General features: G+C 43.6%; 1 protein-coding gene across 1 annotated transcript; it reads left to right on the top strand.

Moving 5' to 3' along the window:
- Window positions 1–1,371: 1,371 nt before the first annotated feature.
- LOC146672870 (uncharacterized) lies at window positions 1,372–2,566 on the top strand. Its single transcript, XM_085401542.1, has 4 exons — window positions 1,372–1,585; window positions 1,676–1,862; window positions 2,035–2,162; window positions 2,249–2,566. The coding sequence occupies exons 1-4, from the start codon at window positions 1,406–1,408 to the stop codon at window positions 2,564–2,566; spliced, it is 813 nt and encodes a 270-aa protein (XP_085257668.1). The 5' UTR covers window positions 1,372–1,405.
- The last annotated feature ends 21,791 nt before the right edge of the window (window positions 2,567–24,357 follow it).

Here is a 24,357-nt window from a genome sequence, read left to right as displayed (position 1 = left end):
TACCAATATCAGGGGGGATTCACCCACAGTCGTAAATTCCCACAGTGTGCACTATGTGCTTCGAATATTGTGTGTACTTTGTGTTTTATGCAGTTGTCAGCCAGGCATCTAACTATGAAAAAATTACACTCCAAAAGACCCCGGGCTTCTGACAAAACAACCCGGGCTTAAGCCCAGTAAGCCACCCCCACGCTCCGCCCCTGTTTTTGAGGATATAGTAACAGATCCCTCAACCAGGGTACTAACCATCAAATATGAAACAGGTTTGTTTGAGTGATTTGTGTTTCATTGGATGTCTTTTTTTTTAGTGTCATTATTACATTGTTTAATCAAAGAGTGTATAAAATGAGTCTATGGAGGGACCATGTTAACTGATTTGTTTTGCTCCTATTTTTAAGGTCTGGAAACATCTGTTGCAGAAGTGTCTCCTGAGCGGTTCCAGTTATCATGGCCACATTCATCAGATTCACAGGATACGGTCATCCTTTCAGACAGCCCTTTGAGGAAACGTCAGAAGCTGGATGCAGAAGCTAAGCAAGTAGGAGCTAACAGATTTCCACATTCTTCTAATAGTGTCTTTTTTGTTTGTAGTTTAAGTGTTCTGAACTGTAGTGGTTATATCAACATGTAGGATGTTTTTATTGTGTTTTCCAGTTGGTGGAATCCATTCTCACAAGCAAACCTGGTGGAGAACGTATAATAAATGAGTACAATCGGACCAAGTCCCTGGTGGATGAAACCAGAAGAAAAATGGTCAACATACTGGTAGCTGACATGACAGAAAAAAATGGGTAATTTATTTCTGGCCCTGTGATTTTTTTTTACTATCATTTTCAAATTATTTTAAATCTCTATTAATTCCAGCGAAGCTGACTAGTTCTTTTCCTTTTGATCTTGCAGTACATCACCACCACGGCAGGTAAAAGAAATGTATGCCAGAGGAATTGTAACCTTTTTCCCTTACCTCAGTGACCCGTACTCAAAAAATGGCTATGTGAGTAGCTAACAGCAATAACTGATACAACTAAAATCAAAATTTTAAATCCTGCCAAAATGTATGTCCTTATCAACTGTTCATGGTCACATAACTTACTGATAATTAATAAACAAAATGTCTGTATATGTCGAGAGTGGCACTGGGTACTTGGCCTGGAGGATTAAAACCATACAGAGATGCACTGCTAAAGAGAGGCGATTAACATCTGGAGGTAACATTCCTAATTCAGTGGAAACATATAATACAGTTCCAAATTGTGGTTCTGTATTAATAATGGTTATCAAATGTTATTATTAGTTTTGATAAAGTTGTATTTCATATTGTCTAGCACCAGGAGATGGATCATCGGGTGAAGACCAGTGTGGTGGACCGACTGCCAGACGAGAGTTGCAGTTTGTTACAGAGAAGATGCTGAGTGAGGATGAGTGCAAGGAAGCAATCTCTCTGATGAAACATTCAGCTGATGAAGACACAGTCAAGAAGAAGATGAAGTTGACATTTGTTTATCGACACAACATGGTCCTTGACCCCCTGCTGTCAAGCAACATACTGTCTGTGTTTCCACGTTTCAAAGATATCAAAGGCTTGGTGAATATTTTTCATTACGTTGACAATGTAAACACATTTTATTTTTTGCAGAGAGCAGATATAATTCTCTGTTCTCTATCCCTGTTACAGATCGAACAGGATTTTGTACTGATGTTTGGTGAGGATGTATCAGGCAGGTTGCTGGAGAGGTGGCCAACAACATTCAAAAGAAAGATTATCCAACAAGGCAGAAAGCTTCCTTCTACCACTGACCTGGAAGAACTCTTGCTGGCAGCTGACTCTCCTGAGGATGCCACTGAAGTTAATGCTGACATTGGTGAGCTGTTATTTCTTTAATTAGAACATTCACAGGATATATAATGTTTGTCACAGAACAGCTGTCCTTTTGTATTTTGGGTCTACTCAAACATTTTGTCAGTGCAGATGCATTGAAATTTGTTATTGATGAGGATGATTCAACTTTATTAAAAACAAATATATTTTTTCAGGCTGGGACAGTGACCTCTCAGCGATTCTATTGCTATTACATCTGATTCCACCATCTGGTCAGGGTCGGAAGAGACCAGGAAAGGTGTCAGCTTCTCAAGCAGAAAGGCATCTTGTGGTCTTCAAGAAGGTTTGTTTCTTTTCTATTTTTATGGTATGAATTACCAGTTTAAGAAACACTTGATTCTTATTGCCTGTCTGTATTTGTCTTTTCAGACTGGAACAAATATCCAAGAGCACCTTGATGCCATCACTACCAGCACTCAACCCTACCTCCTGGCTGTTGGGGTGAAAAAGCATGACATCCACCAGTTCTTCATTATTCTTGACAAGAATGCCATACCATGCAAGTCTACCTCTTCACTTGGTGCTTTTGATGAACTGTTTAAAGCACATTTTGTGTTTGGCACATCTTTCAACACCATGCTTCACAACATGTACACGTTCATCCAAACCACTGTGTACAATATAGATGTTGGCAAAATCAAAGAAAGTCCCAGAGTTGCTGAAATACGGACAAGGTTGCTTCGTTAGGGCTTGAAGGTTAATTCTCCATCATGAAGTGTTTTGTCTGTCAGGCTGAGTTTACTGGTTCAAACATGCTTGTTAGGCATTTACGGTTAGTCCATGGTTACTTACCTGGAAGAAATCTTCGCCTTAAATGTGCCCAGCGTGACTGTGGCTGTGTGTTTGGCACTTTTGCAAGTTTTAGAAAACATTTAAATACCAAACACCCTAACTATTTCGACCAACAGGCTGACACTGATGTTAATTTACAGCCTGATGTGGCAGTTAAAGAAGTTAGCACTACAGGGGAGGTGGTGTCAACTAATGTAGAAGAAACACCCACAACATCTGAAATGTTGAAAAGTTCAAATAAGAGCACTTTGGATATGTGTGCCTCTACTGTTGCACAGCTCAGGGCAGCTGGATTAAGCCAATCTACTGTGAATAGTTTTGTCTCCTCAATGGAGGAAGTGTTTTTTGAGATTCATACTCAGGCTAAAGATGCAGCTTTACAGAGCTTACCTTCACAGGACACTTCAAGTAAAAAGAAATTAGAGCAGTCATTCAAAAACTTTGAAAACCCATTCACACTGTTAAATTCAGAAGCTAAACGAAATAGGCACTTTAAACAAAAATGGGCAACTGTTGAACCTGTTGAAATGGTGCTTGGCACAAGATTTGACAGTAGAAGAAACAAGATCACAGGGACTTTTGATCAAGTCATTGTAACCGATAGGTTTGCATATGTTCCTATTTTGGAAACACTGAAAACTATCTTTCAAAACCACCATGTTGTCGACATGTTCAAGTCGAGGAATATGTCCAGAGAAGGTGTGTATGCAGACTTAATCGATGCTGCCTATGTTAAAAGATGTCCCCTATTTTCTGCAGAAAAAGATGCCTTACAAATTCAACTGTTTTATGATGACTTTGAAACTGCAAATCCCCTGGGCTCTGAAAAGGGTGTACATAAATTAGGTGCAATATACTTTACACTAAGGAATTTTCCTCCAATATTTAATTCGTTGTTGGTCAATATTCTTTTGTGTGCTCTTTTTCATACACAAGACTCAAAGCGTTATGGCTTTAATTCAATCCTTGAGCCACTTGTCAATGATCTGAAAGTTCTTGAGACGGAGGGACTGAAACTTCCCATGTTTAAACACTTGGTTCATGGCACTGTAATCCAGGTCACTGGGGACAATCTTGGCTTGCATAGTCTGTTTGGGTTCGTGGAGTCATTTGCAGCTCGATATTGTTGTCGTTTTTGTCTGCTTGAGAAGGATTGTTTTCAAAGTGTGTTCTGTGAAGATGATTCTGGTGTTGCACTAAGAACTCTTGATATGCATAAGCAGCACTGTGAAAGTGTACAAAGAGATCCTACGCTACCTCATGTATGTGGTGTGAAACGCACTTGTCTCTTGAATTCACTTAAATATTTCAACACAGCCAACAATTTTTCTGTAGATATCATGCATGACATTTTGGAGGGAGTTGCTCAGTTAGAGGTGAAACTTGTGCTGCAGTACATTCAGGAGAACTTCCTAAGTGCTGAACAACTTGCTGGTAGAATACATGCCTTTGACTATGGCTTCAATCAGCAGCGAAATCGCCCACCAAGGGTAAAGTTGTTCGATGGCAGTAATGATTTAGGACTAAATGCAATTCAATCTTGGTGCTTATTGCATAATGTACCTTTGATGTTTGGCGATTTGGTACAGGTGGGTGATAGCTACTGGCATCTTCTACTTCTGCTTCTACAAATTGTCAATATTGTGTTTTCACCAGTGCTGTCAGAAGGTATGACCATCTACCTCAAACATTTAATTATTGATCATCATCAGCTCTTTAAGCAGTTATTTCCTACACTCAGTCTCCTACCAAAGCATCACTTCATGATACATTACCCTCGCAGTATACGAAATATTGGCCCAATTCTGCACATGTGGTGCATGCGTTACGAAGCCAAACATAACTTCTTTAAGAAGCAATTAAAAAGCTTTAAAAACATTACAATGACATTGGCCAAGAAACACCAAAGTTGTATGGCCATGTATTGGGAGTCTTTTAGCCTCGAAAGATTAGCTTTAGGACCAGGAAAGATGGTGACACTTGGAGAGCTGAAAGAAGGTCCAGAAATTGCTTTAAAATTTGGAGCTGCGTTGTCCACCAGTGTTTTATCAGCTAAGTGGATAAAACATCATGGTACAGAGTACCGCCCTGACTTTATTATCTGTACAGAGGTAGTGTCTGAGATTCCAGTGTTTTATAAGATCAAAAGTATTGTTGTGAAAGATGACATTGCATTGCTCTGTGGAAAACTGATGGAAACCCTGTGTTTTGATGACCATTATCATGCATTTAAGGTCAGAATGCAGCCCAATATGGTGCTGAAGGTGTTGAACATAAAAGAGCTGTGTTACTTCAAACCATTTGATCTTCAAATGAAGTATGGCACTTCTGATTCCTCCCTGTATGTGGTTCCATATTGTCATTTTATGCCGAACTAAATTCATTGTTTTAAAGTGTTTTATGACTGTTTTTGTGTGTGTAGTGTTTTATGTACACTACATGAGATGTTTTAATATTTTGAGCCTGACATCAAAATAAAGCCGTTAAACCTATTATCTAGTTGTGGTTTTTGCTTACTTGTTTTATATTTTAAAGCATTATTAGAAACCAGGTTTTCATGCTGGAAGAGGAAGAGTTTTAGTAACACTACTTGGTGTAAAATTAATTTAAAATTTTACTCTATGAGAGCTAATTTTTCACAAGAAAAAGTGTATGAATAACACAGTATCGAGTAACATCAACTCTCATCAGAGTTATTTGAACCCCCAGTGTTAACTTGAAATAACTCAATTCAGTGTTAAAAATCAGTGGAATTTTACTCAAATAGAGTTAATTTATCACTATGTTAGAGTAAATAATATGACGCTACTAGTAGTGTTGGGTTCATTTAACACTCTGCGGTGTTACTCAGTGTTAAATTTTACTCTATTTAGAGTTAATTTTACTCTAAAATTTTAACACTATAGAAAGAGTTGATTTAACACCAATTCCGAATGGGACCAAATAGACTCGGACCAGTGTTAAATTTAACTCTTTAAGTGTTATTTTAACACTCCGAATTTTACTGTGTAGGCTCGTTATTCGTTACTTCGTGTGTTGCGTTCGACTTACCTCGAAAATCGGAACACGGACCTGGGAATGATGTCACATGCGAGTAAACAGCGTTCTGGTTAGCAGATGTGTAAAATTGCTTGGTGGTGGCTGTGGCAGAGCTTCCACAGATTTAGTAACATTAGCAAGTGGTGGAGGCTGGCCTTTTTACCATCCCGTACAAACAGAATCGTCTGGTATTCAGAGAAAATATTACGCGTTTCGTATTGAGGTGAAAAGGAACAGTTTGTCCCGGACTTCAGCTACAATGGAAAAGACACAAAGCTGGAGTTATTCTGCGTTTACGCTGCACAGCTGCCTCTCCTCCTCTCATTCTCTCCTCCCTCTCCTGTTGCTACTTCAATCATGAAACTGATCAATGATCAGCTGATCGGCTCTCTTGTTTGTTTATCGCCCACTTTGCGCCAGAAAGAAAAAAACAGCAGATGTCGCGCTAAACAACAGCAGCACATTTGATCAGCTGTTGTTAGAATTTATTTAATATTACTTTCTAGTATCAGCTGATGTTTGCTGGAGCCACAGCTGTAAAGCTGCTGGTCATGATGTCGGTTTGGATATGTGGTGAGAGGGAAACATGAAGATGAAACCAGGAGATGTCCTTACTGAACCATCAGAGCTGAACAGGTGATGGAGAAACAGGTTTACCTTTTAGGTGACATGGATGAGTTGAAGTTATGAACTGTTTCTGAGAGACAAATAACACCAGGATCTGTTAGATTTGTATTGTTGATTGTCATTCATGCTTAGAAATATCTACTCATATATGCTTAGAGTTTTATAATCAATGTCATGTTGGTAGAGGGTTGATCCTTAGTTGTCTGCAAAGACTTTGTGTGCATTCCAGAGTGTTCTGGCATTCACACCCACATCCTGGGAGCATGGGAGAGGTCGTACCTGCTCTTATTGTTTTATGGTAGGATAAACGTAGCTGTGTCAGCTTTGGGCTAAGAGCCTTATGTTTAGATGGACCGCTAGACTCCTGGCACCAGCTTTGGGGAGTCTTCACAGGGTCACATCTTGACCCCACCCCACACACACTAGTTACTTCTATCAAAGGTTGTGTGTGTGTGTGTGTGTGTGTGTGTGTGTGTGTGTGTGTGAAAGGCACCATGTCACATTCTAGGAGAGGAGAAGGCAGTGGGCCGTGAAGGTGAGAGAGGAAGGGGAGATAGTGGCTCTGGGTGGAAGACAGCCACTAAACAAATGGAGGAGTTAGGAGAGGCAGGCTCTGTGACTGCTTGGCTTGCATGCCTTTGTGACTTGTATGTGTTCATGTTCAGACTGCCTGTAGGGGAGAGCTTTTATTTTGACCCTGTTTTCTCTTGTTTATGTGTTGTCAGGTAGGTTATGGTTATAGGTTGTATATTTTGTTTTCTTGAGAGTTAGGTAAGTTTCTTTTTTTCATATCAGGGAAGATTTGTTTGTTATGTTGGCCATGGCTCTCCCTGGAGTTAATCCTCAGTCTGAACCAGAATTTCAACACTAGCATGAAATAAACTTTTAAAATTATGATCTTAGCTCCTCCTTCACTATTTACCTTTATGTTTGTCCCTTCAAGCCCCCTAGACTAGCCAGGGGAAGTAACACTGTGGAGTGTTTTCTGCTGATTAAGCAACATGAGTGAGTTACTGTGGGGAGGAAACTCTCCTCTGTGATAAGATTTAAACATGCATCTCTGTTGTCCTGTTAACTGATTAGATTACAGAAAAGATGAGATGACTATATTTATTAAATAAAAAGGTGTCTGATAGTGTGGATAGAAGGTGTAGCGGGAAATGAAAAAGCAGCTTCAGAAGAAGTGCCTAAAGAAACACCTAAAAGTGAGAGAAGGAGAAGAAAGGGGAGGGAGGGAGATCTGACACAGAGCTTGGGCCGGCGCTTCTCCCCTCTCCGTATAATATGGTAAATGGCCTGCATTTGTATAGCGCTTTACTCAGTCCCTATGGACCCCAAAGTGCTTTACACTACATTCAGCCATTCATGGTGATGAAAGGCCTACATTGTAGCCACAGCTGCCCTGGGGCGCACTGACAGAGGCAAGGTATAATACACCAAATAGCACATAATTTTCCTGTTCGTCCACCCCTGTCTGTTCTTCTACTTAAGCCCCATTACAGGCTGCTCTGCAGGCCCTGGAAGCCGAAGCTGACCTGGACTCCTGCTCTCCCCTCGTCGACGTGACCCTGACCAACCGCAGCAGCAGCTGGACCCACCACAACAACCTGAAAATGCCAACGGAGCTGCAGGAGGGAGACCTCACACAGTGGAGACAGAGGGCGCTAAACCCAATTACCTCTGCAGGACTGGCTTCTGTGTCTTCTGTGTCTTCTGGATACTGGTGTTTTTCACTATTTTTCTTCTCAATCCACTTCGAGTTTTGAAATATTAGCTACATACATACATGACAGTATCCAGAAGACACTCTGTTTTCTAAGCCAGTCGGCACCGGTACCATAATATACGTAAGCTAAGTGCAACAAGAATGTAGGTGTGGCTGGCTAGCTTGAACGTGACTTCGCATGTGAGGGCTCACTTGACCACAGTCTTGTAACAGGCTGCTGCTCCACAGCTGTCGCATTTCACAGAGTTCTGAGAGTCTCTGCTGAGACTAATATATTGGTAAGTAATGCAGCTGCTTCACTTGGGCTACTAGCAGGTTGCTGAGTAGACATCTGTTGTATTGGTTTGTTTGAAATCTACCCCTTTTTCCTTCAGTTTCCTTGTCAGGAAACAACTTCCTGTTCAGCTGAAACTGCTTGGTGGGTGGGTTCTTTTACATTTTGAGAGAAACCAATTGAGTCTAATAACAGATTAAATGCCATGTTGAGGCTGTCATTTTTAGCATCTACATGGATGTTAAAATCACCCACAATAATTATTTTATCTGAGATTTTCACTTTTTTCATGTGCTGAATCATTTTTACCTGTATCCTGATCATTTTACTGTCTTTGTGCTTGTTCTTTACTGTTTATCTAACTGCAGCTTCCTGCATTCCATACTGTGTATATTTGCCTTCAAACTGGTCAGACTGGTCATAGTAAAGTTCACTGTTGAAATGAAACCTTGTTGTAGCTGCCAGTGTGAACACACTGATCCCTGCTCAGCTCTCACACTCACTGTTTGCTTTTTTTGGAATATGACCGATGCAAATATTGAAAGCCAGGGAGTTTCTCTGTTTACAGTCTAGTCCTGTTCAACTTCCTATGTTCACCACATCCACAAAGTCATTTATGTATCTGGGATATTTTTCCACTTACCAAAACACTGGTAATGACAATAAACTGTCCAACAAAATATATTAATGTTCTGTGAATATATGAAAAACCAACATAAGTGTGAAAACGTAGTCTTTCTACAGAGATATTTCACCTCATAGCTGCTCACAGACTGTATTTACAAGTGACAAACTACAACATCTAACGCATAAGTACATCAAAAGTATATATCAAATATTTTCTGTATTCAAATATATTCAGAGATATTTGAAAGCCTTTCCAGTTGAGTTGATCGAGGAGGGTCGGAAGCCAGTGTCAGACAGAGACTTTACAGTCAAGGAGTCAAGGAGGCCATTTACATGAAAGGGGAAAGACCATCTCTCATCGAGGAGGGGCCTAAGGGTACATCTGTCACCATCTTACATGCTGTGATTGCAGCCATTCCCCAACTCTCTGTGAATGGGACTCATGGCCATTGATCAGTGGGCTTTGATCAGTGGTTGTTGATCAATGGTCATTTGAATTTGCATATTATGATCAACAAACTGAACTCCCAGCCCATTGTTCCTTCAGTGATGTTGGTTTCAGTCATTATGCAAATGTTCTGTTGATAAGGTTAGGAAACCTGCAGTCAGCTGAGACTGAAGAAGTCGCTTGGAATAGTGGCTTGAATTAGTGGCTGCCTTCTGTCTGTGCTGGTGCCCCATCTATACTTTGTTCATTGTTTTATGTTGTTCCTCCGTATTATCGTGAAGCACTTGGGTTTTTAAATGAGCAAAATAAATAAAACTCTATTGTATTGTACTTGGATGAGTGATGAAACATTTCTCCCACTGAAAACACTATGTCCAGATGAACAGAATCAACTTTTTCCCAGACTCTGATCACACTAACAGAACTATAGAGCAGCAGATTTCAGCTGCACACAGCTGATGTTAGGCAGGAAAACTTTACAGACTGACTTTAATGGAGAGACCGGAAATACAAACACACACAGTTTGTTGTGTGAAGAAATCAAACATGAGCTGAACAAACAGTAAAGTTCCTAAAGACAAATTGTTATGGTGATGAGTCTGCATACCGGCAGGAAGTTGAGCGGCTGGTACTCAGTCAGCACAATCTGGAGCTGAACACTCTTAAGACTGTAGAGATGACAGTGGACTTCAGGAGACATCCCTCAACTCTGCTCCCCCTCACCATATCAGACAGCCCTGTGTCAACTGTGAAGACCTTCAAGTTCCTGGGTACAACCATCTCCCAGGACCTGAAGTGGGAGACCAACATCAACTCCATCCTCAAAAAGACCCAGCAGAGGATGTACTTCCTGAGACAACTGGGGAAGTACAGTCTTCCACAGGAGCTGCTGATCCAGTTCTACACTGGTCATTGAGTCTGTCCTGTGCTCCTCCATCACAGTCTGGTATGGAGCAGCCACTAAACAGGACAGGAGCAGACTGCAGCGGACTGTACGGGCAGCAGAAAGGATCATCAGCGCCCCCCTGCCCTCCATCCAGGACCTGTACCTCTCAAGAACCAGGAAACGGGCAGGGAAAATCATCGCAGACCCCTCACACCCTGCACACAGACTTTTTGATCTGCTGCCCTCTGGCAGACGGTACAGAAGCCTGCAGACCAGGACCACCCGACACAGGAACAGTTTCTTTCCCCTCGCCATCTCCCTTCTTAACAGTTGACCTGTCACACTGCTCCCACTGCCAGACTGCAGCTGCACCTTATGTACATTCTGTAGTATTCATTCCACCTCATTCATTTCTGTATTTCATGTATATAAGTTTAGATTCGTTATTTTATAGACACGTGTGTGTGTGTGTGTGTGTGTGTGTGTGTGTGTGTGTGTGTGTGTGTGTGTGTGATTTACATTGCTGTGCTTGAGAGCCACCATCTACCAGAACCAAATTCCCTGTATGTGTCTGCACATATACTTGGCCAATAAACACGATTCTGATTAAAGGAGGAAACAAAGCAAATTTACAGTTTCTTCACACACACACACACACACACACACACACACACACACACACACACACACACACACACACACACACACTAACAACAAGTGCCCCTCAACACCTGGACACTAAACACGGACACACAGGTGAGTTGCTTCCTGGAAGGAGGCGGGACTCTACCTGAAGCAGGACAGGTGGGAGGGGCAGTGAAGTTCATTTAACTACACTGGAAAATTTCTCGCCTTTCTTTCCTATTTCATTGCATAGAATTTGCATTTGATTTCTCTGCGTGTGTTTCTGTGTTCAGATGTAACAAACATCAACCAATTGATTAATTTATTAATTCATAATCAGACTTCCTCCAATGACACCAATTTTATCAAAAGATAAACAAGAAAAAACTTTAATAAAGACAAATCAAATTAGTCCATCATTTTTTAATGGATCCTGATCATTTTACTGTCTTTGTGCTTGTTCTTTACTGTTTATCTAACTGCAGCTTCCTGCATTCCATACTGTGTATATTTGCCTTCAAACTGGTCAGACTGGTCATAGTAAAGTTCACTGTTGAAATGAAACCTTGTTGTAGCTGCCAGTGTGAACACACTGATCCCTGCTCAGCTCTCACACTCACTGTCTGCTTTCTTTGGAATATGACCGATGCAAATATTGAAAGCCAGGGAGTTTCTCTGTTTACAGTCTAGTCTAGTCTAGATCCTGTTCAACTTCCTATGTTCACCACATCCACAAAGTCATTTATGTATCGGGGATATTTTTCCACTTCCCAAAACACTGGTAATGACAATAAACTTTCTCTATAATAAATATTCTCGTTTGGCTCTCGGCGAAGGCGGTCGCACTTTTTCTCCTCTCCTCTCCCTTATCTTCCCTGCTTAGCCGCTTATGTCCTTGTCTTGTGTTTTTACTTTTCCCTGGAACACTCTCTCACAGTCTGCTCTCTAAAACCTAAAAGAGGAATTATGGATTGGATCAACTGGTCCCTAAATGCAATTGACACCCTTTAACGAGAAGTTTGGGCTCGGGTGAGCCTGAGTGCTGAAGATATCGACCTATTCGGAACCATGGTAACAGCGTTTTGGCTGATCGGAGCTGGCTTGAAATTCATATGAGCTGTTCGCACTAAAGTAAAAAGCACCATCACTTCATGCAGATACCCCTTTGGCGCCAGCGGCGGTCTCGAGGCTGGAGCCGAACAACAACACCCTGATAACGGCTGTGTTTAGTCTGTTCCTTCCCATTCCCTGCAAGGCCACCTGGGTTGGCTGGAAGACTGTTTACTTAGCCTGGCAGGGCGAAGGACACTGTCTCAGCTGAACTATGGACATGCACACACACACACTTATATTGATAAGCACACACTCATCCCCCCTCGCTTTCCAAACGCCTTCGATGCTTGTTTCCTGCGGGGGAACACGGCGGGTCAAGGTTCAAGGTTCAAGGTTCAAGGTTCTTTATTTGTCACATGCATAGTTATACAAGTATAACACACAGTGAAATGTGGCCTTACACGCTCCTCGACATGTGCAAAAATTGGGGGGGGGGGGTGTAGAGGAAGAACATTATATATATATATAGTATATACACTGGGTGAATGTGCAGTAGTAGCAGCAAGCAGGTGAATTCTGTACATTAATATGAATAGACATCTGACTATTTTACAGGATAGACAATATAAACATATTTAAATTTAAAGGAATTGAAATGTACATTGTGCCTTGGTTTAGTGTCTGGAAGAGTCCTGTCTCAGTCAGTTATAGATGATGTGAGAGGGCGGGTGTGTGTGTTTAGGGCCCGGATGGCTTGGGGATAGAAGCTCCTCTTGAGTCTCTCTGTCCTTGCCCGGATGATGCTGAACCTTCTACCAGATTGCAGAAGTTGGAACAGTTTGTTGCCAGGATGGGACGGGTCCTTCAGTATCTGCTGTTAAGTCTAATTGTTGAATGTTGCCATTGTGTTTCTTAAATTTGTACAGTCTTAGTTTAAGCAGTAGGATCAAAGCCATCCCTTTGATCCTGACCACCTCTCCAGCCACTCTGTGCTGGGGGAGGTTTTATTGTAGATACATCCTATCTGAAAGATCTGTTTCTTTTGATGTAAGCTTCCTGGGTTTATGACCCTTTTGGTCAGCAGGAGGTCTCAAACACACACACACACACACACACACACACACACACACACACACACACACACACACACACGCACACATATACATTTACATACAGTGCCTTGTCTTTGTAACCAAAGGGGGTTGCAAGGGGAGGTGTTTTGTAAACTATTGTTTGAAGTTTGTCAATAAAAGGCAGCGAGAGGAGGCCACCAGTGTGGTCATTTCGACGTGCTGGTCACAGATGAGAGGCCTCCCTTGCGCAAGAAATCGATCGAACACTGTTGCCTTGTTTTTCTTTCATGGGAATAAGTCCTGGATACAGCGGGGTCTGAGTTTAGACCCAACATTTTTTGGTCCTTCGAGCCGGATTCCAAGAATTTCGCCGCACACTGAGGGGAGAGAGGACACGCCGCAGACTGTCGACAACCAGGCCGTTAGGACGCCTGACAAAGCCCTGGAGTGTTAAATTCGCGACCAGGCCGGTGGAATAGCGTCTGAACTCCCCTCGTGGACGGCGACTGACGGGATTCTAGGACTCTCCTGTGAACGAAACGCAACACAACGGTAAGCAATCAGAGAGCGTCTCTATAACCGTGTGAATGAATGTGGGATCCTAGAAACGCGTCACCGTGATTCTGCGTGAAACGCTTGAGTCCGGGGGAGCGCTGGTCACGAGAGCGCACGTGGACCCAAAACAATAGAGAGCGGCTACGGGCTGTGCGTTAAACGTGAGTCCGGGAGCGCGCTAGCCGCGTGAGAGAGACGCAGGCTTCTCCGCCGTTTGGGGCGTAGAGAGTTCTCCGCCATTTGGGGCGTGGAGAGAACCTAGGTTCGGAGTCCGGAATCTCCGCCATTCGGGGCGTTGGAGAGTGTCCGAAGGTTGAATTCTCCGCCATATGGGGTGTTTGAGAGTTTTCAACAGAGAGCGCTAGCTGTGCGTGCAGACGCAAGTGATAGACCTATGTTGTGTGTGTGTGCGGGCCAGACGTGGTCTGCGTGAGTGTGGCTGATTGTTGTCTTGTAATGGAGAATAAAATGTGTAAGTCTGCCTTAGAAGGAGATGTAAAATTTATGCAGAAAGTTTTACCAGGCAGCACACAGTATGTAGGTTGTTGGCGTAAGAAATATGGATTTGAAGGGACATTAGTGGAAGTTCAGTGTAAAATGCTGGTAGAAAGAATAGCTGTAAGTGTAGCAGGTAAAACAGGGAAAGCGAAGCAGAGGAAGGAATTGCAGTTAGCAGTTGCTAAGTTGTGGCTGGAGCAGGCTCAGAAGAGGAGAGAAGCACAGAATGTTAAAAGAGCAATATTGCAAGAAGTAGCTGTGAAACCTGAGGATGAAACTACAGCTCAATCCACTGCAACTACTCTAGAACAACACCGTAGAAAAGCATTAGGAAGAGCAAGAATGTTAGCAGAAAGAAGAGCCAGAGAAGAGTGTGAGAGAGCAGAGGCAGAGGTGGAGGAGAGATTAAAGGCATATTAGGAGCAGCATTGAGTCCATTACAGACTAGGCAAGGTAGGAAACAGAAAGTAAAGTTAGTGAACACAAACGTTACAACTACATATCCATCCCTGACACAAAAAAAAAAACAAAAAACAAAAAAACATATGGTATTTCTGTAACAGAGTGTGAAGATGAAGAAAGTTTTTCTCCTGATCAATTCGGCGAGTGTGAGAGTGTCTGACGTCATGGTGTGTGTGAAAGGTATCCAGCTGGGGCAGACGTGATTCTGCAGGTCACCTGCCCAGTGGACAAAAAGAAATAAAATAGTTGTGTGGATGAATGATGGCACGAAGAGTGTTTGGTGTTTCTCAGTCTGAAACAGCTGTAATGCTACTTTCTGTTTTGGAGAAAAGTACAGTTAAAGAAAAAAAACAGAGAGAGATGTGTGTTGTTTTAAGCAGTGATGAGAATAATGGAAGTGTGATGAGAGATGAACACAAAAACATACTGAAAATGCGTTAACTATACTAACCCTACATGCATATTAGTTACACGAGAAGAAACTTATTATGTGCTAAGACAACAGGGTTATGCTGTATGTTGTGTGTATGGCTGATTGGATGAATGTTGAGATTAAACTGGCTGGTTGATTTGTCTTTTATTACTAAAGTTGAACCTGCCAATTGGGTTGTTACGATTTATCCCCCTGGCATGAAGAACACGTGTCATGACTTTAACAAGGCCTTTCTTTCCTTTATTTTCTTTCTTTCCTTTATTTTCTTTCTTTCCTTTATTTTCTTTCTTTTATTTTGTTACTTTCATGGTGCACTGAAAGTTTTGTTTGATGATCTCTGTTTGAGCAGATCTGCACGATTAGAACCGAAGCGTCGTCGAGAAAACTGTTGAAAAGTGAGCTTCTCTAAAATTAAAATGGGCTCTTATTTGGGACAATCAGGAAACAAATTCCTGTCCAAAAGGATTCAACGAGGAAATCCAGTCTAAATTATTTTTCTTTTTGAAATGACGTTGTTTTGCTGAGCGTGGAAACGAATGCGACGATAATTTCCACAATCAGCAAAAGAAGGAATCACTGAGTGAATGAGTAAGAATTTTAAAATAAATGGGGAACTGACTGACTGACAAAAGCTGACAAGACTGACTGACTTAACACCATTGTGTGAAGTCAACCCCCACCTGACAAAGGTGTGGATGTATCTCTGTGTGTGTCTCTGTTGCAGGAGCAGAAGGAGACCACGGGAGGAAACTTGAGTCACATGACTATGTGAACTCTGAAAATTTAACCTTTTAGTTTAAATTCTCTGTCTGTGAATTTACCATGTGTGTGTCATTCACTAACTTGTGTTGCTCACAGACATTACTGTGAGAAAGTGTATACACCTGCGCAGCGCTAACATTTACATTTCTTTTTACAGCAGATGGTTAATCATGTGATTTGATCATGTGATTTACAGCAGGACACAACTTAATGTGTTTTTCTACCACAGGATTACTGAGATTTTGTGTGAAGAAAACTGTAGTTACAGGCTATATGTTGATGATGAAATTACACTGTGTTGTTGAGAGACTGTTGGAGAGAATGTGAATGTTACAGGGGAGAAATGAATACAGTGTGAGACATACTGTGATGAGACCATTGTTACTTTTTCCACAGCGAGTGTTAACTTTACGACTTTTCACAGCTCCTCTGGAATCTGGATGGCCGACACCTGACAACCAGGATGAACCGTGTGTTTGGCTGATGTTTGTTTTTCTTTAAGAGTGCTTGTAAAGGATTCAGCACAGACAGACAAGTGACAATTGAACAGATGTGCAGTGGTTACAGAATAGTTACATGGAGCTCATTATCTGACCACACTGTTGGGCTCATGGTGAGTGACAAACTTAAGGGAAGTCACTGATTACAATTTGGAATGACGTTGAGATGTTAAATAATTTGGAATAAATTATGGGGAAAAGTAGGAGTTTAATGGGTTTAGAATAAACCTGCAATGATACTTGTCTCTGTGATGCTGAATACTTTATTACTCTTATGATCTGCAGTTGGTTGCAGATGTGAAGTTGTTTTAATTTTAAGACCTTGTCTTCTGTGATACAGGAGCTGGGAGCTAAACAAGCTGAACATTTAAGTGCTGATTAATGTTTTTACACAGGGTTACAGCTTGGAGTGAAGCTGCTCCAAGGGACAAACCCTGGAGATTGTTTTAGGGAGACTGTGCAACATTCTTGTACATGTCTCATTGGGGAGTTGACACATGGCGAAAGCCGTGTGGCGAGAGGAGTGTCATTTTTTTCAATTTGTAGATGTCGTGAGGTGCCATGACGAGAAGGAGTGACTGAGAGGATCGCACACAAGATGGAAGCTGAGGCCTGGAGAGAGTCTTCAGGAGGATCGGAGATCACCTTCAGCACAGAGAGCTGTGCTACTGGGCTTCCAAAGGATTGTCACAAGGAGACTTTGCACAGCAAATCTTAAATAAGATGAAAGAGTTTCGACGTTGACGTTAAGGAAGACAACTAACGTGTACGACGTGCTCCGCCTTAAATCTTCAGCAGCGTTGGAAAATGGAACCTGAGGGAGCGTGCCAAGCTCCAAAAAGTGACAGTGCAGAGGAGGTCAAGCGATGGACTTGTGGTTCTGTGAACAGCACAAATGCCAGGAGCAGAGCCTGAAGTCTGGAGATTGGATGATGATAAGGCCATGGAGAGGAAGTGCTGGTCCAGTCCATGGTGGGAAGGTCCATATCGGATGCTGCTGACGACGACCACAGCAGTGAGGATTGCTGGAAGGAACACTTGGATATATCAAGAGCACTGCAAGAAGGTGACACACATCCAGGCCAGCTCGGAGTAAGTGGCAGGAAGACCGGGTACAAAGGGGGGGGAAGCCTCTAGGGCCCCTCGTCTCAATCCGGTGAAGAAACCAACTGAGCCACAGGTACTCATCAGAATGGCTGGGAATGTGCTGTGCATCTTCTTGTGCCTGTGGACCCTGAGTGGGATGACAGGAGCGCACTGGAACAGAGCAAACCACACCAAGTGCCGCATGGGTTTTCAACAACTACTGGTGGCAGTTTAAGAACACAACCGCTCACATAAACAACGAGACCAATGGTTATGCTTGTGATGCCACTGGCTACACATTCTTCTGGACTGTGGCCATATAGCATCACTGAGAGCGAGACAGTTTGTTTGGTTGCCTTAGCAACACGTCCAGGAACACTGCCAACTTTTCAACTACTCTGAACCTGAATGGAAGGTTGATTCACCAGTAGCTGGGAAGGTGAACTGCTCTGGTGAGACAGACCTGCTCGTCTGACTCAAAGAATATGACTTGCTGCAGGACATTATACAGTTAAACGAACTGGAAACAGGCCAATTGCCTATGTGTATGAAGGACAATGGATTAGCCCAAGTTGGAGATTAACCCTGGAACATGGCAACATCACCTATTCTTTTGTCTTTTGCAAGAAGGATGTAAACAGAGAAGCCTTTTGTCTACATTTACATCATGAACACTTGAGGTTTTGAGCCAAGAAGATCAAAACACCTTGATCCAATTTCCTTAACAAAGCTTTTTCTGTGGTGACAACAGGACAGGAGAAGAGTCGTAAATGCAGATAATTCACCAGTTGACTCTAACCCCCACAGGATGCCTACAGTGAGAAGATTTGGGGGGTTGATAGGAGTCATAAAGAAGGGTGTTGACTTGCTGCAGCTTTGAAGTTAGCTGAGAGCCACATGGACAAACAATAAGGTCAACTGATGCATTTAAATACCTATGTCTGTATACAGTTGGATTGTAGTGACATATGATTTTTGAGAATGATGATTCTTCTTGTTTGACCTTTGACATTCAGTTGTTTACTTGAAGAAATACATAATGAATTGCACGACAGGAGTAGATCCGCCACAAGGCTGGATAGCTTGGTTACCGTCTGGTCCTTGGTGGCATCTTCTTTTGAAAATATTAATTCCTGTTTTTGAACTGTTGATACTGATTTGCTTATGTATAGGATGTAGTTTACTGTGCATGAATGAAATCTACACTGACACTGTCCAAACAAAGGGTGCATAAGTTGAAATTTAAGTATACAATGACAAAAAGGAGGGAAATGTTAAGTCTAATTGTTGAATGTTGCCATTGTGTTTCTTAAATTTGTACAGCGTTAGTTCAAGCAGTAGGATCAAAGCCATCCCTTTGATCCTGACCACCTCTCCAACCACTCTGTGCTGGGGGAGGTTTTATTGTAGATACATCCTATCTGAAAGATCTGTTTCTTTTGATGTAAGCTTCCTGGGTTTATGACCCTTTGGTCAGCAGGAGGTCTCAAACACACACACACACACACACACACACACACACACACACACACACACACACACACATATACATTTACATACAGTGCCTTGTCTTTGTAACCAAAGGGGGTTGCAAGGGGAGGTGTTTTGTAAACTATTGTTTGAAGTTTGTCAATAAAAGGCAGCGAGAGGAGGCCACCAGTGTGGTCATTTCGACGTGCTGGTCACAGATGAGAGGCCTCCCTTGCGCAAGAAATCGATCGAACACTGTTGCCTTGTTTTTCTTTCATGGGAATAAGTCCTGGATACAGCGGGGTCTGAGTTTAGACCCAACATCTGCGCTGCTCTAGTCCGGCATCTCCTGGTGTAGGTGTCCTGAAGCGGGGGGAGAGCAATCCTGCAGCAGCGTTCTGCTGTACGGATCACTCTCTGGAGAGCTTTTTGGTCCTTCACACAGCTGTTGTCATGTTCTGTGTGAGGATGCTCTCCACAGCGCCTGTATAGAAAATCCTGAGGATCTTTGGAGAGACCCTGAACTTCCTCAGTTGTCATAGGTGATACAGGCGCTGCCTAGCCTTTTTGGTCTGGACCTGAATGTGGGCAGCCCATGTCAGGTCTGAGGAGATGTGGACACCAAGATACTTGAAGGACTGCACCCTCTCCACTGGAGCTCCATTGATGATGATGGGCTTGTAGTCTCTGTGCTGACCCCTTCTGAAGTCCACCACCAGCTCCTTGGTCTTGCTGACGTTCAGCTGGAGGTGGTTGTCCTGGCACCACGATGCCAGATTCTTCACTTCATCCATGTAGGCCGCCTCATCGTTGTTGGAGATGGCACCCAACACCACTGTGTCGTCAGCAAACTTCACAATGGTGTTGGAGCCATGGGTGGCCACACAGTCTGAAGTGTAGAGGGAGTAGAGCAGTGGCGAGAGGACACATCCCTGAGGTGCTCCTGTGTTGATGGTGATGCTGTTGGAGAAGCACCTGCCCACCCTCACCACCTGAGTTCTGCCAGTGAGGAAGTCCAACACCCATGCACACAGACGGCTGTTAAGTCCCAGATCCCTCAGCTTTGTGAACAGTCTGCAGGGCACTATTGTGTTAAACGCTGAACTGTAATCAACAAACAGCATTCGCACATAGTTACCCTGTTTCTTGTCCACGTGGCTGAGAGTGGTGTGTAGGACGTGGGCGATGGCATCCTCTGTGGATCTGTTGGATCTGTAGGCGAACTGCAGCGGATCTGTGGTGTCTGGGATGGAGGAGGAGATGATGTTCTTCAGCAGCCTCTCAAACACCTTCATTACTACCGAGGTCAGTGCAACTGGCCGGTAATCGTTCAGGGATGAGGGTTTGCTGTTCTTGGGCACAGGGATGATGGTGGATCTTTTGAAGCATGTGGGGACCACAGACTTCGCCAGGGACTCGTTGAAGATGTAAGTGAACACACCTGCTAGCTGGTCAGCACAGCAGCGCAGCAGACGGCCGGTGATGCCGTCTGGCCCCGCCGCTTTCCTTGTGTTCACTCTCCTCAGTGCCGCTCGGACGTCATGCTCCGCGATGCTGGTCACCGGTCTCTCGCTGATGACGTCACTGTCCTCGGTAGTCAGGCGGTAGATAGCATTAGCCGCCTGGCTAACCTCGAAACGGGCGTAGAACCGATTAAGCTCGTTGGTGAATGCAGAGTCGGCGTTGATCGGCGCAGTGTCCCTGGCTTTGTAGTCCGTAATGGTGCGTAGTCCGTGCCACATACTCCGTGTGTCGCCCTGGTGGAAGCGGGACTCCACACGTTCCCGGTACCGGCGTTTGGCATCTCTCACCGCGCGCCGCACGCCGTATGAGGCCGCTTTGTAGGCGCTCATATCGCCAGTGGCGAGACCCACGTTGTAGGAGGCGGTCCTGGCGTTTACTGCAGTGCGGATCGATCTGTCCATCCACGGTTTCTGGTTTGGGAATGTGGTGACTCTCGCAGTGGGGATAATCTCCTCCGCTAGCATATTGACGAAGCATACTGCTACTTCCGTAAACTCGTTGATGTCGACTGCGCATGCTCTGAACATGTCCCAGTCGACGTCGTTGAGTGCGTCCTGAGTGCGTTGAGTGGGTCTGAGCCCGCGCTGGAATGGTAGCGCTGTGCAGGGCGGCTGCTGTGTTCGCTTCGCATTACTCCTCCCCCCCACCCAATCCTGTGGCTTGTCATGTCTTTCACAAAGTTGTGCTGTGGACATTATGTGCTTTTTGTGCAGAGGAGTTTCTTTGTTTCCTGTTCTCATGCTGTCCAACCATGGAAGCACAGCATGAGTAGAGGTCTCTTTTTTCCTCTTGTACTTTCCCATTGTAGTGTATATTTCAGTGTTTTTCTGTAACGCTACCGATCTGCGACTTGTATCCCCATGTGATGTCTGTGTTGTGTGTGTAAGGTCGGGGGGGGGGGGTGTCCCATTTCACTGCAGGGCAACCTGCATGTGGCGAATAAGGCTTTGATTGATTGATTGAACGGTCAAACAAAACTAAGTTTCAACCCATTAAGTTCATCCAGGGGGTGTTTCATAATCTTCTCATCTTCTTCAACAGAAAATTATTCCTATGAGTGACACCAGTCCAGAAACCATGCAACGGCAAATTATTTGATAATCTGCTGTTTCATTCAATTCAGTTCAGTTTTATTTCGATGGCATGAAATCACATCAACATTTGTGTCGAGGAGATCCTACAATAATAAGATGACCCCTTATTAGCAAGTATTTGGGCAACAGGGGGAGGGAAGAAATTCATTTCTAACAGGAAGAAACCTCCAGCTTAGTTGTGCTTCCGCTGTGGCGTTCAGGTTTATTTGTGTCAACTGTGTTCCCCAGGTGTTCTCATTTCCCTCATTACCCTCCACCCTTTATTTAGTGTCAGGTCGTCTGTTTATCTTGCCACATATCTGGATTTCTCATATCTTCCCGCTCCTGCTCAGGTTCATGTATTTGTCATAGTTTGCATGTTTAGCTCTAGCTTTTCCCAGTTTAGTTTAGCTGTTGGTCTTTTCCTTAGTTTGACATCCTTAGTTTGACATCTGGCCTGGCCCCCACCAAGGTGTGGGGCCACCTTATCATAAGGTGGGGCCAGGTTTCACAATGAACTCACCCGAAACTCTGGCTGATTGGGACCCACACCCAGTTTCACACCTTGGCTCAGGCGATTAGAGGATCATCAAGGGGTCCTTTTGTCCCTCTGTGGGGGGTTACTCCCACTAGGTTTATATCTGGGACTCCCCACCATTTGACCTTAGAACTGAAGAAGCTTCTTGGATGAGAGGTGAAACATCTTCAAGTAACTAAAAGAAGTCCAGACGCTTTTCTTTGTAAGCTCCTTTGACATATAGGCAATCCAGACTTCTTACTCTGTTTGGAACAAACCTTTTTATACTACAAATATTCACATGAGTTTCTGTTTCCAGTCTACAGATCCAGCCACACTTTCTGTCTTCACTTGTCCATGAAGAAGGATGAGCAGAAACCAGGTGTGCTGATGGAGGACGGGTCAGGTGATTGGAAACAGTGGGAACACACTGAGGCCACCTACAGGGCAGATGGGGAACAGCAGGGCTCTGAAATCAAATGCAATCACTGAATGTTTCTTCCAAGCTCATTTCAACCTGTTGAAGTCATGACTGAAAGTGCAGACTGAGAGTGGATCACATGATGTCTAAGGTGTGTCATGTGACATGTTCAGTATTGTCACACATGTCTAGATTGTCCCTGATATCATAGCTGCTCAAACACTGATGATTATATTTGAAGAATTATTCCTGATGGCAGCAAAGTTTGAATGGAGCTCTCTGTCTGTGCTGATTTGTCGCCCTCTGGAGGTCAAAGCACAAACTGCATGATGTCACTGTAACCACCACAGTGACAGGAAGTGTTTTTAAATGATGAAACATGTCAGTGATGCTGATAGTGTGTTCATCACAGACGCTCAGGAATCAAAGTGAAAGCAGAGAAACTGGAATGAATCAGGTGTTGTAGAAGATGGAGAAACAGGGTGGAGAGAGGATGCTGCTCCTTCTTTGAGATCAAACATGTCGTGTTGTTCACGTGCTGTCAGCGTGACGCAAAGAAACCATGGAAACAAAGTGTGAGTGAAATCAGTCCAAAGTAACAGAGTGAAGAGCAGCAGATGAAGCACTTAGGACACAAAAAGGAAGGAAAGAAGGAGACAAGGTCCATCTGTGTCCTTTCAAACAAGCATCAACGTCGAGGACTGAAACATGAGTCCACATATTTATACACATATTTATTTAATGAGAATAAAACAAGAATATTTATAACACATCAGCAATAATCAGGCCTGGGATCCTCCTGGTTACAAACAGGGTCCAGGACTGGGACACTCAGGTGGATCCTGCAGGGTCTGGTTCAGGAAAAGAAGTCAGAGGTAAAGTCCACAAACAGCATTCTCACGTACGTGTTTCCTACTGTCCAGATGTGTGAGGGTTGTGTGAAGAGCTGTAATTATGGCGTCCTCTGTCCACCTGTTGGCCTTCTACAGACTGTAGCAGGTTGAAGTTGGTGGTGAAAACCTCTGCTAGTTGGTCTGCACATGCTTTAAGCTCTCCACCGGCTGCACCGTCAGCACCAGCTGCTTTCCTCGCATAGACTCGGCACAGTGTGGCTCTGACCTGATGCTGCTCCAGCTGGATGGGGGCGTCGTCCCTCTCTGTAACGGCAGGATAGGTGTTGGTGTCACTGTTTTGTTGGTCATGAAGAACTGCTTTATGGTGTCAGGTGAGGTGATGTGCGGGGAGTTTGTTTGTGTGCGATTGTCCTGCGATTGTGTGCCACATGTTTCTGGAGTGGTTTGTGTTAAAGTGTTCCTCGATGCGCTGTTTGAATCTGCGTTTGGATTCTTTGATGCCTTTAGATTAGACGCCTCTTTGTAGGTTTGTTGGTCTCCTGATCTGAAGGCGCTGCTCTCAGTAGAGCTTGCACCTCACTGTTGAGCCATGGCTTCTGCTTTGGGAACACTTTCACAGTCTTTGTTGTTGCTACACTCTCAGTGCAGATGTATGAGGGTACAGATGTGTGGCCCTCCAAGTCTCCATCTCATTTATTTCCCTTTCCTTGTACAACTGTTAGTTCATGCTGGTTTAAATGAGTCCTAAACTTCATTGTATGTGACATTAAACATCTTAAATGTAACTTTCTGTAGCAAAGAAAGCTGCAGGAGCCCAGGTTTCATCTTCACACACATCAGGAGCAGCTGCTCCATCACAAACACCACAGAAGAAGAACAACACTGGATCAGATTTAATGTAACCGGCTGTTTTTATCTGGATTTATCTGACAGGGACAGAGTTCATGTTCATGGACATCAGGATAAAAACAGAAGATGGAAACCTGCAGATTTGAGCTGCTCATGTGTCGTCCCTGGGCAGGTCACATGACTCCATCCAACACACAAAGACACACAGACACACAAGAAAAGCCAGAGAAACAAAGACAAATCCAAACAATCCATCATACTGAGTCAAAGTGATCACAGGTCTGCTTTGTTGGAGCCTTCAAATC

Source organism: Rhamphochromis longiceps, linkage group LG3 (assembly GCF_057381845.1).
Source record: "Rhamphochromis longiceps isolate RC_006_pf linkage group LG3, R_longiceps_female_GT1.1, whole genome shotgun sequence".
NCBI classification, from domain to species: Eukaryota; Metazoa; Chordata; class Actinopteri; order Cichliformes; family Cichlidae; genus Rhamphochromis; species Rhamphochromis longiceps.
This window is presented reverse-complemented; position numbering and strand designations above follow the sequence as displayed.